Source organism: Hyaena hyaena, unplaced genomic scaffold, assembly GCF_003009895.1.
Source record: "Hyaena hyaena isolate Hyena2069 unplaced genomic scaffold, ASM300989v1 scaffold_15, whole genome shotgun sequence".
NCBI classification, from domain to species: Eukaryota; Metazoa; Chordata; class Mammalia; order Carnivora; family Hyaenidae; genus Hyaena; species Hyaena hyaena.
Genome location: NW_024080647.1, coordinates 3808023 through 3822187, shown reverse-complemented (window position 1 = coordinate 3822187; position 14165 = coordinate 3808023). Strand labels below are relative to the sequence as shown.

The 14165-nt window shown below is 39.1% G+C and overlaps 1 protein-coding gene across 1 annotated transcript in view; it reads right to left on the bottom strand.

Moving 5' to 3' along the window:
* INTS14 (integrator complex subunit 14) overlaps positions 1-13707 on the bottom strand; it is a 30135-nt gene extending 16428 nt beyond the window's left edge. Inside the window, exons 1-7 of the mRNA XM_039219120.1 lie at positions 13268-13707; positions 9548-9831; positions 7480-7587; positions 3544-3699; positions 2641-2759; positions 2126-2268; positions 55-147 (exon numbers count right to left, since the gene is read on the bottom strand). Coding sequence (XP_039075051.1) covers positions 55-147; positions 2126-2268; positions 2641-2759; positions 3544-3699; positions 7480-7587; positions 9548-9769 — 841 coding nt within the window. The 5' untranslated portion in view covers positions 9770-9831; positions 13268-13707. The remainder of the gene's footprint in view (positions 1-54; positions 148-2125; positions 2269-2640; positions 2760-3543; positions 3700-7479; positions 7588-9547; positions 9832-13267) is intronic.
* Positions 13708-14165: the final 458 nt, after the last annotated feature.

Sequence of the window (14165 nt, the reverse complement as noted above, 5' to 3'; positions counted from 1 at the left end):
ATTTCAGATCATAAGGTGCTTCATCTGTATAACCAGAATAGGAAAAGAACTCACCTTTGTTAAGTGCTATTGGTAGGACCAGATGTCTGGACAGAACTGGGGGACTAGAAATATCAGCTATATCAATAAATCCCACTATTTCCAAATCTGAAAAAAAAAATTGAATCAATACAAAATTAGTTCATGCTATAGGGAAGTACATAATTTTCTACATACTAGATCTCACAAATACAGTCCGTAGGTGAGGAATTCAGATGTGCTGACTAGGAAGGTTATTAGAAGTTTCTCTGCATGATTCATAATTTGCATTTTAAATAGCTCATGAAATAATACTAACTGCCTTTCATTTAATGATTTAAGTTGTAAGAAGAATCAGCTAGACTTTATTTTTATGAGGCTAGGTCCCCAGCCAAGGTGAAAGTTTAAATGTTGAATCCTGGTTTAGTGAAGGATGCTCTGGTCAGCAGGGGGCGTCGCAGTCCAGCACTTCCACCACTCCATCCTTGCAGGAGGAACAGTCATTCCTGGACACTAGAGCTATCATTAAAAACATTTCTGTGAGAAAGAAATATATTCTCTATAAATCCAAGGTAGCAGTCTAAATGTGACAATCATTGCTTTATAGAAGCTGTATTAAAGACCAAGGGTATTTGTTGAAAACCTAATAGGTAAAAAATACAAGTTTTATCCCAAAGTACTTTTTCTTAAAGTTTATTTTCAGATTATATAAATAGTAGAAAAACACTAAAAATTTTAAAGAAGAAAAGTCACTCATTATTCACATCAAAGGAAATCTCTATTAATATTTTATTGTATTGCTTTTCAGTCTTCCTTCTAGGCAAAGACATGCTCATATTCTCAGAATGATTTTTTAAAAAATCAGGGTTAATGTGAGTACGTTGTAGCACTTCTAATACACCAGGAAATCTGCTTCTCTGGAGAGTAGCTGTCATTACCTTCTTTAGCTGACTAACAAAAGAATCAGCATAAAGCAGTTACATATTTTTCATTTGAGTAGCAAAAGACCTGCATTTTAAAGTAGCTTAGAAAAAGTGTAAGTATATGCTATGACAAAGATCTTGGACTAAAAGTTTACATGGAAAAGAAAAGATCAATTCAAAGGTGCTCATCAAAAGAGGAAGGGAGGTAGTAGACTCTAGATGGTTTGAAGGCAACAAACCATTTGGCACAGCTTAACACACTGTGGTAGTCACAGTGAGAGGGATGACCTACTTCCAGACGGCCAGGAGCTAAAGACACAAAAAATAAAAAGCCTTTGCACAGCCCTTCACTCTCAGACTCCTTCAAATCTGTACACCCATGAGTGAAATGAACATTCACTGTGCACTTAAGTTTAATCATTTGTTGACTGAACAATTATCCAGTAAACACCTACTACACATCCGTCACTGGGCTAGGTACTGAAGGAACAATGATGACTGAAACAGTGATGATTTAACATGCACCCACCACCTCGAGGGGTCCACCTACCAAAAGGACACAACTCTCCTCTGTACTCGTTACATCTGACTCACTTGCCTATCTCAGCTCAGCATAGTGCTGCCAGCAAGAACCAGGTAAGAGCAGTAGCACATCTCTTTTAGTCCTAATACAAGCACTAAGGCTAGAGGGGTACAGTATATCAGAGCAGAGATCTCAGAAAGACCATGACTCATCTAGAGATTCCACTCACCTAGGCAATCAGAATTAGAGGAAGTGACTTGTCCAGCATCACACAGGAAGAATCACACAGCCAAGTTTGGAAGCTAGCTCTTCACAGATGATCTTAATTATGATGCTAATCAATCTTAGTATCTCTTAAGAATTATTTCAAGAATTTCATCTAGTGAATCTGGTCATAATTTCTAACTATTCAATTTGTGGCTATAGTTATCTAGAATTGGAGATTAATTCATGACCTCACATTGAAAGACCACCAACCTGCCACCCCTTAGACAATGCTTCCTCCCACCCAATATATATATTACTGGTGATGACAACAGCACCCTGCTATGAGAACTTACACTTCTTTTCAATTCTCCTGGATAGAGAAGAATAGAAGTCAGAAGTTACAAAAAAGTAAGGATAACAAAAGAACTAAGAAGGAAGTTAAAAAATACATTACCTGTGTTGATGACTTTAGGAATGGGATCGATTTCCTCATCTACAACAAAAGGCTCTGGTCTGGGGAAGACTTGCACATCAGCAGTCAGGTGGCCGCACTTGAGAACAGCGTGGAAAGGTGTATATGCGAGATCTATCAGTTTTCTAGAATACGAGGAATCATTGTTACTAGAAGAGTAATAAGATACATATTTTTTCAAGTAATTTTTTCAAGATGCTAAGTTTATTTTCCCTTCAAGTCAACTCCAAAACTATGATCTGACCATTTGTGAAATAGAACAAAATCTGACATTTTTGGTGAGGAAATTTCAATTCTGAATAACCCAAAAGCTTATTAATCTTTTGAAACTGCGGAGTCATTAAAAATCACTGCTACCATTAATTTTACCTGAAATGTGTGCAACTCGGGGGAAAATAAAATGACAATTAGAAATAGTGAAATAGATCTTATAGCAGAATATCAAATTATAACAACAGATTGTAAGAGGGCAAAAAAAGCTCAAAGGATATACTCACCCAAACATAGACTGAACATTTTTCAAGCATAGGGGGCCATCAATAGTAAAAATCTGCCCTTCACCATTGTTTAAATCTATGAGACGTTCAAGGCAATCCAAGGAATCAGTACTCTGAAGCTAGAAGGCAAAACAGATGACCCTTGTAAAGTGGCACACAATGCCAGATTATTATCAGCACCCCAAGGTCATACCCATCACAGTAACACAGGCAATAAATAATAGAAATGATTTTTTTAACAATGTGAGAGAAAAATAACTATAACAATTTTGATTCAAGGTTACCTAGAGGAATGTTATATAAAATACCAGTAGAGCTATTTCACTCAGAAATAGTTTTACAAAGATTCTCAGAAGTGACCACAATTCCTACGTACACATTATCTTCCCCTAAGGCATTTCTAACATCTTTTGGTGAGGACCATCATTGTCTACATTTTACAGAGAGAAAAACTGAGATGAAAAAAGGTTAACTAACTTTCCCAAATAAATGAGAAAAGCAGGAAGTAGAGTTTAATGAAACATGTATCAGAGTAGTGTTACTTTACTGAAAAAGTTCAAGCACACTTCTGTCAACATTTCTGGTGGAAAAGACATAAGAATTCCTAAACAAGAGAAATGTCTAACTCCAATAAGAACATTTTGACTTTTAGGCATCTGAAGAGTCTCTGTGGGAAGTATGACAGGTAACAACTCGAGCTATGTTTCCTGAGATGGGCAACCCTCTGAACCTTCAAAGAGCACTTCAGACCTTGAGTCCTTTCAAACAGAAGTTAGTGAACAGCCTCACCTGTAACCGATGGAGTTCAATGTTACAGTACATGCAATATTACTACTAATAGAATATACTCAAAAATAAAATCCTAAAATGTATCTAAATAAACTAAAAAAACCTTAGTATTACCTCCTCCAAATTTGCCATGCACATGATGTATAACTTAGACGGGAAAGGAAAAGGTAGTGGAAACCTGTTGCTCTCACTTCGTTGACTGTGTGTAGCTAGGGAATGTCGCAGTGACCCTCTACCAATGCCAAGACAGCCATCTGTCACCAGGACAACCTGTTTGCAAAGCATGAGAGGTTTGTACATGAAATAACACATTTATTTGAAGCTGTCTCATTTAGCAATGTTTTCATTTCTCCCTAATTGCACCTACAATGAAAAGCCCATCTCTTCAGGGAGATAAGAAGGTTAAAAAAAAAAAATCTCAAAAACATTTTGTCAAGTGAAAGATGACACATTCTGGGATTTTATTTACATGAAGTTCAAGAACAGACACAACAAAGCTAAGATAAACCAAACAAGAGCCTTCAGGTACAGAGGAATAATGGCTAGAAGGGGGGGTGGAGGGTGGGGAGGAAATTTTGTTGGATAATGGAACTGTTCTAGGTCTTTACTAGAGCAGTGGTTATACAGATGTATGCATCTGTCAAAACTCGGTGAACTGTGTATTTAAGATCTATGCGTTTTACTGTATTTTATTTAATTAAACATAAAAACCAGTACCTACCTATGAACACTTAAAAAAATCATATAATCAATTCTTACTTAATTGCATTAAAACTAGAACTCAATCTCTTAGCTAAGGAGTTGGTCCCTACGTCACTGGATGTCAAGAATGACATGAGGATCTATTTTACATGGAGCCTAGAAAATCTGAATCTTGACACTGTTTTTAGAAATGACAAACTCTACCCAGTCAATTAAAATGACAAGTGTTTTAGGAGCGCCTGGGTGGCTCAGCTGGTTAAGTATCCTACTTCAACTCATGTCATGATCTCACTGTTTGTGGGTGCAAGCCCCGCATCGGGCTCCGTGCTGACAGCTAGCTCGCCGCCTGGAGCCTGTCTTCAGATCCTGTATCTCCCTCTCTCTCTGACCCTCCCCTGCTCATGCTGTCTCTATCTCTCTCCCAAAAATAAATAAAAACATTTAAAATTTTTTAAATAAATAAAATAAAATACATTCTTAATCAACCTGTAATTTGAAAAAGGCTTCAAATAGACAGTACAAATCATTTCCTCATTGCTTCAGTCATCCTACAGGGTGACAGACTTTCCAAGCATTTCAGAGGAGGATTGTTTTGGCTTTTCCTATCCTAGACTTGTAACGTGATAATAACAGCCATTAAAGCAGTATTAGGTGACTACACTATGTGAAGTACCAAGATCGGCACTTTTTTCTAAAGCCCAAGAATGCTCGCTGGTAGTCTCCTGGAGGGATATCATCTTTTGGGAAGACGGTCAATTTAATAAAAGGCAATTTCTTCTTCCATGAACAAATGCTACATATGATTTACTTCTGCCCCTACTTTTTCCAGATGTTTGTGATAATGGAAATATTTCATGTAATATCAAAATGAGACAGACTTTACTCAGATAACAAAGACATGGTCCACTGTCTGAAACCCTGGTTAATAAAATTCCATGTTAAAACAAATCTACTGATCACAACGGATTATAAAAACAATCACTAATAGCTGCCACACCTAGCACAGTGTTTTGAATCTGATTCACTCCAAAACTCTTCAAGCAAATCTTAGGATGTGCTTTCCTTTTGCAAAGGAAGAAAAAATATTAAAAGGCAGAAGTCTGCATGGTGCACAAGATCCTGCTTGCTACATATTTTCTGAATTTCTCCTCTAAAATGACTGAAGAAAGGGCACCTGGGTGACTCAGCTGGTTAAACAGTCGACTTGGCTCAGGTCATGATCTTGTGGTTCGTGAGGTTGAGCCCCATGTCTGGCTCTGTGCTGACAGCTCGGAGCCTGGAGCCTGCTTCAGATTCTGTATCTCCCTCTCTCTCTGCCTCCCACCCCCCCGCTCACGCTCTGTCTCTCAAAAATAAATAATAAAAATAAATTAATTAAAAAAATAAATAAAATGAAGAAGTAGCAAAGCAGATAGTGACAAAAAATTTCATTTATTCAGTATATTGTTAGGACATTAGATGTTCTGTATGCACAGATTTACCAAATAAATGTTTATGAAGGTGCCAAACATGTTTATTTCTGAAAAGAAATTGATCAAAAGGCATTTATGGCATTTATTACAGTGATTTAAGCTTTTGGTAACAGCCCAGGGTCTTCATTAACCCATGAGTTCTTACTCTGTCAAACAGGGTGGATGACAATAAGACCAAAAAAAGAAAAAAAAAAAAAAAAAAGGTTGGGTTTACTGAGATAGAATTCACATGCAACAAAACTGATCCTTGTTAGTATAAAGTTCTAGGAATTCCAACAATTGCCTTCAGTGAACAACCACTTCTACAATCAAGACAAAGACCAGTACTGTCACTTTATATTTTCCCAGTGCTTCATTTGAGTCAATCCCCTAACCCTTCCCTCACCCCCCAGGCAACCACAATCTTATTTTTAATTAAAAAATAAATACCAGTTATGCCACTGACTCTACTAAAGAATCTGTGTTTGACCATATAATAAAAAAATCACAGGTCTATTGCCTGTTTTTGTAAATAACATTTTATTGCAACAGATCTATTTCACTTATTTACTTCTTATCTATGGTTGCTTTCATGCCACAACAGTGGAAATGAGGAGTTGTCACAGATATTTGCAACATCTAAAATATTGAAAACACTTGTTGGGGTGCCTGGGTGGCTCAGTTGGTTAACTGTCTGATTCCTGATTTCAGCCCAGGTCATGATCTCATGGTTTGTGAGACTGAGCCCTGCAAAGCCTGCTTGGGATTCTCTCTCTCTCTCTGCCTCTCCTCAGCTTGTGCTTGCTCATGTGTGTGCACACACACCGTCTCTTAAAATAAATAAATAAACATAAAAAAAAGGAAAAGCTTGCTGACTTCTGTTGTAGATTATAATTTTCCTATTAGTGATTTTTTGTTTTCTCCTTAAAAATATGCTACCACTTCTCAAAGCACAAGCATATTCAGGGTTTTTACAAATCGAAGGTCTATGGCAACCTTGCACTGAGCAGGTTTATAGGTGCCATTTTTCTAAGAGTATTTGCTCACTTCGTGCCTCTGTGCCACATTTTGATAATTCTTGTAATATTTCAAACTTTTTCATTATTGCTATCTTTGTTATGGTGATTGTGTCAGTGATTACAACTTTCAGCTGATGGTTAGCACTTTAGCAATAAAGTATTTTTTAATTAAGATATGTATATTGTTTTGGACATAGTGCTATCATACACTTAACAGACTACAGTATAGCATAAAAAATTTTATACGTAGTAGGGAACAAAAAAAGTCATCTGACTCACTTTACTGCAATATTAGCTTTATTCCAGTAGTCTAGACTGAGCCTACCATATCCCTGAGGTATGTCTGTACCTGTTTATAGCAAATTTCCAATTCTCTTTTTATCCTACTACTCTGTTCTGATTTGGTGCTAATGTGGACCTGCTGTGGACTCTTAGTGAAGGGCAATAGATTATATGACATTCATACTCCTCCCATTTTTAGACAACTCAGTTGAGATGGTTAGGTTTGCTAAATAAATGCTACAGTGAGATAATAAAAACAGAGCATAATGTAGTGATGTTTATAATTTTAGCATTCAAAATTATAATTACCCCTTCTAGGGAGTGTTCTAAAATTCTACCGTGAGCACTTCATGTTTTATACAAACAATACTAGTTTGTAATAAGCCAATTTACTAGGAGAACGCTTTCCTCAAGGCATAATTGTGCTGTCCTCTGAGCATGGTAGTGTTCAGTGTTTTCTTTTAAAAAGATACCAATCGTGTATAATGTAGTTTATAGAAGTTACAATGCATGCTGTGTCAGAGCCTAAAGAAAGTCAAAGCACCTCAGTGGTTAATGGTTTTGACTTAGGGCAATGAAAAAGAATTGATCATTACCTGGCAAGGAATTGCACCACCCCATTCTTGCTGAACAATATTGCAAACACCAACTAATGCAGATTCCAAGCAGGTTTTATCATAATCATCCATATTACTTAGTGCTTCCTAATTGAATAGAAGATAAAATTGCTTATTATTCTTTACTGTTTTAATCTGTTATTAGAAAACAACATAAACTGTTCAAAGCATGAATATTACACAGGGGACATTGTGTTTCTATAGTTTCTAAATGAAAAATAGTAAGACAGGCTTTCTCAACCACAAAGGACAATTAAAACAGCTTCCCTTCATTCCATTCTCTTATCAAGTATGAGTGAACAATCCACCAAGTTCATAGCTTTATAAGGGAATCCTGAAGAAAGTAACTAAAATGAAGAACTTTTAAACACATTCAAAAAATGACAAAAACTGAGTACTAACTATATCCTAAACACCAATCTAGGCACTTTATATGCATTTAATTATCACAACACTCCATAAGGTACAGATTATAGATTATTAACCTATTTTTAAAATGAAACTGAGGTATAGATTGATGAGGTAACTTTCCGAAGTTACATGCCTAGAGGTAGCAGGGTCTAGATTTATAACCGCTCAATCCGATGCCAGGGCTCCTGGTCTTAACCATTACTATGAACACAACTTAGATAGTAATTTTTTAAATTTCAGAACTGCTAAACATCCAAAAACCCTTAGTTTACTACTCATTTATAAGAAATCCAGTGCAGGGGTGTTGGGGTGGATCAATCAGTTAAGTGTCTGACTCGATGTTGGCTTAGGTCATGATGCTGTAGTTGTGGAATCGAGCCCCAGGTCAAGCACTGTGTTGAGCTCCACACTGAGCTCATGCTCAGTCCCTCTCTATCTCAACATAAATAAACTTAAAAAAAAGTCCACTGCAATTTTTAAAAAGCTTTTGGGTAACATTAAGGTAGTGAGATAATAGAAGAAATGATTTAATAAAATGTTATTACTTATATTTGAAAAACTCAAATTACACTGATTCTGGGTTTCTAACCTACTCAGCAATAATTAACTGTTTTATTTTATTTTATTTTTATTGATTGATTTTGAGAGAAAGAGAAAGAGCATGTGCATGAGTGGTAGGAGACAGAACAGAATCCCAAGCAGGCTCCAGTGTGGAGCCCAACATAGGGCTCAATCTCACAACCCTGATATATGACCTAAGCCAAAATTGAGATTCGGATGTTTAACCAAAAGAGTAACCCAAGTACCCCTAAACTGTTTTACTTTTTTTTATTATTTTTTTAATGTTTTACTTATTTCTAGGAGAGAGAGAGAGACAGCGTGAGCAGGGGAGGGTCAGAGAGAGAGGGAGTCACAGACTGAAACAGGCTCCGGGCTCTGAGCTGGCAGTCAGCACAGAGCCCGACGCGGGGCTCGAAACCACGAACTGCGAGATCATGACCTAAGCGTAAGTTGGACCCTTAACCGACTAAGCCACCCAGGCGCCCCACCCCTAAACTGTTTTAATTTGACTATAGGCAAGGCACGGTGCTAGGTACTGCAGGAAATAGTAATGATTTAGAGATGGTGTCAGAAAGTAAATTCTTTGGCATTTCACAGACATCTTTTGAATTAACACCTGTTAATTAAGGTTTAAAAACTATAATTTCTTGGCATCTGTAAATCAAAGCTATTTAGTGGAGAGGAAATAGAATGTTGAATTATTCTAGAATAAAGGTTTTTATATGAAGGTTTTTCAACTCTTTATTTTAGAGGAAAATAGGTAAGAATCAAGTACTGCACCTAAAGACCTTGAATTTAGGGAACGAGGCACTACATCTTGACATGTTCTCCTTTCCAAAAAAATTCCAGAAAACTGAGAAAAGAAAATAAGGTAACAACTCACAGCTCAAACTCATAGCTCTTCCAAAGGCATAAGGCTTATAGGTTATGAATCTTTGTTTTATAGATATTTTACCCACAGACTTAACATTAAATAATCCCAAGTTCTAAATATTCGGTGCAATATGGTAACACTGTTCTTTCTCCTCCCTAAAAATCTGGGCCCTGTAGTGTAATAACTTATTCCTTTGTATACCTGAAGGGTGTTGTAATCTCTTGTGAAGGGAACCATCAGCTCCCAGAGTGATGAAAAAACCACCAGGGCTGTAAACTCAAGCTTGTAATTTGTGGCCATGTGCTCAAACAGCATCGTCAAACCATGGGCGGCTAGGTGCTTGCGTTGATATTCCTCGGAGCCCTCAATAGACACGGGCCGGGTCATGGAAAGGGATACGTCCATTACCACCACGGTTGGCATGATGAAAATGATCCCAATGTTCCCAGTCAGAGTGCTAACACACAGCTATGAACAGAGAAATGCTGTAGAAAATAAGTATGATTAGGTCTTACATGTCACAGAGAGAAAAAGGTTTCTTTATTCCCCCACCACAATTTTAACCAAACTTTGCAAAAATGAAGGCAAACCTCATTCAAGTTGAGCTGAAGACAAATCTGTGGAGAATTCAATGGGAGGGAAGCAAGCAGATTAATTTACTGCACTGTGAGGAAAACTCCTAGAATCACCCACTAAAAGGCCATAAATCAAGGATCACAATTAAATATTTTTTTAAAGTTTATTAATTTATTTTGAGAGAGAAGAGAGGCATGCATGGCAGGGGGAGGGCCGTTGGGGGAGAGGGGTTGGAGAAAATCCCAGGCAGGCTCCACACTGTCAGCACATCGCTGACGCAGGGCTCAAACTCATGAGCCGTGAGATCATGACCTGAGCTGGAGTCCGGATGGATGCTCAACCAACTGATCCACCCAGGGGTCCTGGGCATTGTTACTATCTTAATCAATACAGCAGTATTTCTATGTTTATTTAATTATTGTGTCACCTGGTACCCTTTTTTTTTATTAAAATGAATGCAACATATAAAAATGAAAAGGCTAGTAGAGTCATAATCCAAATCAGACAAAGCTGGAAATCATTAAGCATTACAAAAGCAACAAACTCAGTAGTATGCACTGTACATAAATCGGTCAACAGTGCTTTAATTGAAGGAAAAGAACAAAATTAAAGAATATGAATGACAGTTGGCATTATCTCATGAAATTGTGTATAAAAGTCAATATGCAGAATGGAGAAAACAGAGTTCTTTAAAATTATGGATTGAGAATTAGCATAAAGAAAACATTTTTATTCTCAAAAATAAAGAACAAAGTTCAGAGATATACAGACCTGCTCATGGGGACACAGCCTGCTGCTACTGTTACTAAGCAGACTACATTCTACTGACATAATGAAACCTCATATAGCTATAAATAAAAGACACATATGTAAATATGAAAAATATTTATACGAAGTACCAGTAACTGAGAAGAGCAGGTCATAGGATTATGTATCTAAACTGATTACAACTTCATAAAAATCATACTGCATATACACAATTAGGGAACACTCTGGATGGTTAATACTCATTAAAAATTAAATATTTACCAATTTCTGTTTTAGGACTTTTTGAAAAACACTTAACAGTAGCCAGACTGCTTGTTTCAGTAAAGTATCCAGCTGTCAATGTGTGATACTCTAAAATTCCATTTCTAAAGAGGCTGTTGGGAACTTAAAACACATTGGTTCATGGAAGCAATGTTAGAAATAGGAGCCAGGGACTCAAGAAAAGTAGGAAAAGCCTTTTTCCCACATAGTGGCCTGAGATACATTTCAAATACAGTAATGCCTCATGTAGCTAACATCAATAAAGATTAAATGAGATACAAATTACTTTTCCAGACTCCTCAGAATTCTAAAATGTTGGGGCACCTGGTGGCTCAGTCTGTTAAGCATCCAACTTCAGCTCAGGTCATGATCTTGTGTTTCTGGGGTCTGAACCCTAAGTTGGGCTTCACACTGACACTCGGAGCCTGCTTGGGATTCTCTCTCTCTGCCCCTCCCTGACTCACGCTTTCTCTTTCTCTCAAAATAAATAAATAAACTTAAAAAAAATTCCACGTTTAACCATTTTAATGGACAGAATTAAAATGTGTATTCTTCTCTGCCTCATTAAACACTGTGTGCTAAACATAATTTACTCTTTTTTTTTTTTTTTCATAATTTACTCTTTTGATGACCTGGCATCTCCACTCTAAACACCAACACTGCCTAACACCTGCTATGCTGATGGGTTTTTTACACCAACATTCCCCCAAGTATGTGCTGTAGAACACTGTTCTGGAGAAATGCTCCAAGAAAAACGAGTTCAGGACTTACTAAAGATGTTGAAAAGTACCAGAGCAAAGAATCCAGTTCAATTTGCTAACCCTGTGTTTTCCGTTTAACCCTTTTCTACATATTATTAAGGTCCCAGAAAACAAGGCTTACGTAGAACATACAAAGAAACAATGCTCTAAGGAAAAACAACAATGTCTTATATTCAAGGTATCCAGTTTGATGTGCTTTGTTTTAGTGCCTTTTTATAATTAATTTTTAGCCTATGAGTTTGCACTCCACTTTCCTGAGTAATCCCCTGTAATCATCCTCCTCTTTCTAATTTGCTACTTCTTGGCTATTGTGGGCTGGAAAGCCAGGTAATCAAGCCTGTTAAAATTGCATTCGCAGTTAAACAGGTGCTCAGAGTCTGTGGGTTTCTTCTCCTGTCAAATGCACCGGCTTAGGCGAATCAACTTGGTAATATTTCACCTCTTACGTCTTTTTTATTTCCTTTCTGGGTCTTAGCTGTGTTGTTCAAAAGGTGAGATCCTGCACAACATTGGTTCACCTACACTACATTAGGCCAAAAATTCAATAAAAGGGCATTGCCCACCAATGGTCTCCTCAGGACCGATCATACTGTAACTGGCACACAGTATGAGCTTGACAAATGTTTGCTAATGACTAACTGCCCCTCATCATCAAGTGTAACATTAATTCTTTGGCAAAACACATGATAAATTTTAACTCTGGACACTAGAACACATTTCTTTCTCTCCTCCTCATTCAATCAGAGATAACTAGGGGCGCCTATGCCTCTGCCCACAAGTAGGGTTTATCCAGCTCCCAAGGGGAGACCTATTCATGCACAGAGGCCTATCTGTTATTGAATGTTGGGGATTAGAGGAACTCTTAGAGGAAACCGGGAAATAGGATACAAAGATTCAGATCAGGTACAAGAAATCCTCTCTAGCCCACGAAGCCTCGACTATAACACTGGACTGGGTGACCAGAGCTGGCAGGCTTGCCGTCTCCGCCAACACCTCTAGTGCTGGCTTTCTCCTTACTAATGTAGTGTGTCCATGCACCTTAACAGTGGCAAAGCCATGGGAAACCGTTTTAGTACTTAGGTTGTAAGCACATAAGTAAAAGAGGAAACTTCATGTTCTTGAAGGATGATTCACTCAGGCAGCCTAGCCACCATTTAAAAAAAGGAAAAAAAAAAAAATCTTGCCCACCACAGTCCCCAGCAAATCTGTGAGAACATCAAGGATTTCTCACTCGAGCTAATTCTCACCTTCCCCCCTGCCCTCCCCCCTTCCCTCTGCCTTTTCCCATAAGGACTGTTTACATATAATGCTTAGGACAACTGTGGGGCTTCTTTCTCAAGGTCAATCTACCGCAGAGAGTAGACTCTAGCCACCTGATTTGGCCTTAATGCCAAGTCACATTAAGTACACATTTGCAATTCCTCTCTGCAGGTGACAAGTGGCTCATTCGTAAAGAACTGGTTCTCAGCATTTTGATTCCACTCGTATTTCTAGGTAATTTCTAGGTAGGTTATGAGCTACCCTTAGGTTTCTGTGTCAGCCTGACTTCCCTTACCCTGAGGTGTGCCTCCTGGGTTCTCGGCTACGACTTCATCTCGAAACCGCCAGCCTGGAAATACAGCACTCCAGCATTTGAGTCGCAAATGGGAGGTGTAGTTTTACCTTAAAATCAGTCCAAAACAAAATTTTTGATCTGGAAGTCTCTCATGGGTAGAGGGGACGAGCAGGGCCCAGGCGGGGGCTGAAATCTTGGTGTTTACCCGCGGCCGACAACCCCGCGCCACGGTGCGCGGGGAGGCCGGGAGCAGAGGCCGCGACAGGGCCCGGAACTGGCGCCGCAGAGACTGCGCGGGGCGGCGGGAAGGCCCGGCGCTGGCTCCCCACCCCTGACCCCTTCTTCTCCTGCAGCTCCAACAAGGAACAGAGGACTGCGCGAGACCGGCGGCCTCCCCCACTCACCCAGCGCCCATCACCAACACAGTCCGTCTGCGTAAGCTTTCCGCCCGCGCACCACCGCCGGAACTATAGGGCCGCGCGACAGATGGGAAGCCGGAGCCATACTGCGCACGGGGCTGGGGCGGGGCCTTAAGGCCTGAGGGGCAGGGCTCTGGCGCGGCCCGGCCGCTAGAGGGCGCGCCTTCATCTCACCTTCCCTCCCCGTCCTTTGTTGTGTGCTTCCCTCTTTACCCCCGCCTCCTGCCCACCTCATCCCTGTTCTGGTAACCGAGCCTTGCACAGTCCTCTCGCCCCACACACCTAGGCCTGTTGGTGTACCAGCCTCTCCATCGCCGACACTTGTTCCTAATCGCCCGCACTTTTCAGCCCCCCACTGACGTCCTAGGAACCAGTTGACAGAATCCTCTCCAAACTTTTTATTAACTGCAATATCTGCCCGCTAAGCACGCTTATTTATTTATTTATTTTTTAGCTGACCTGAGCCAGTTTACAAGTCA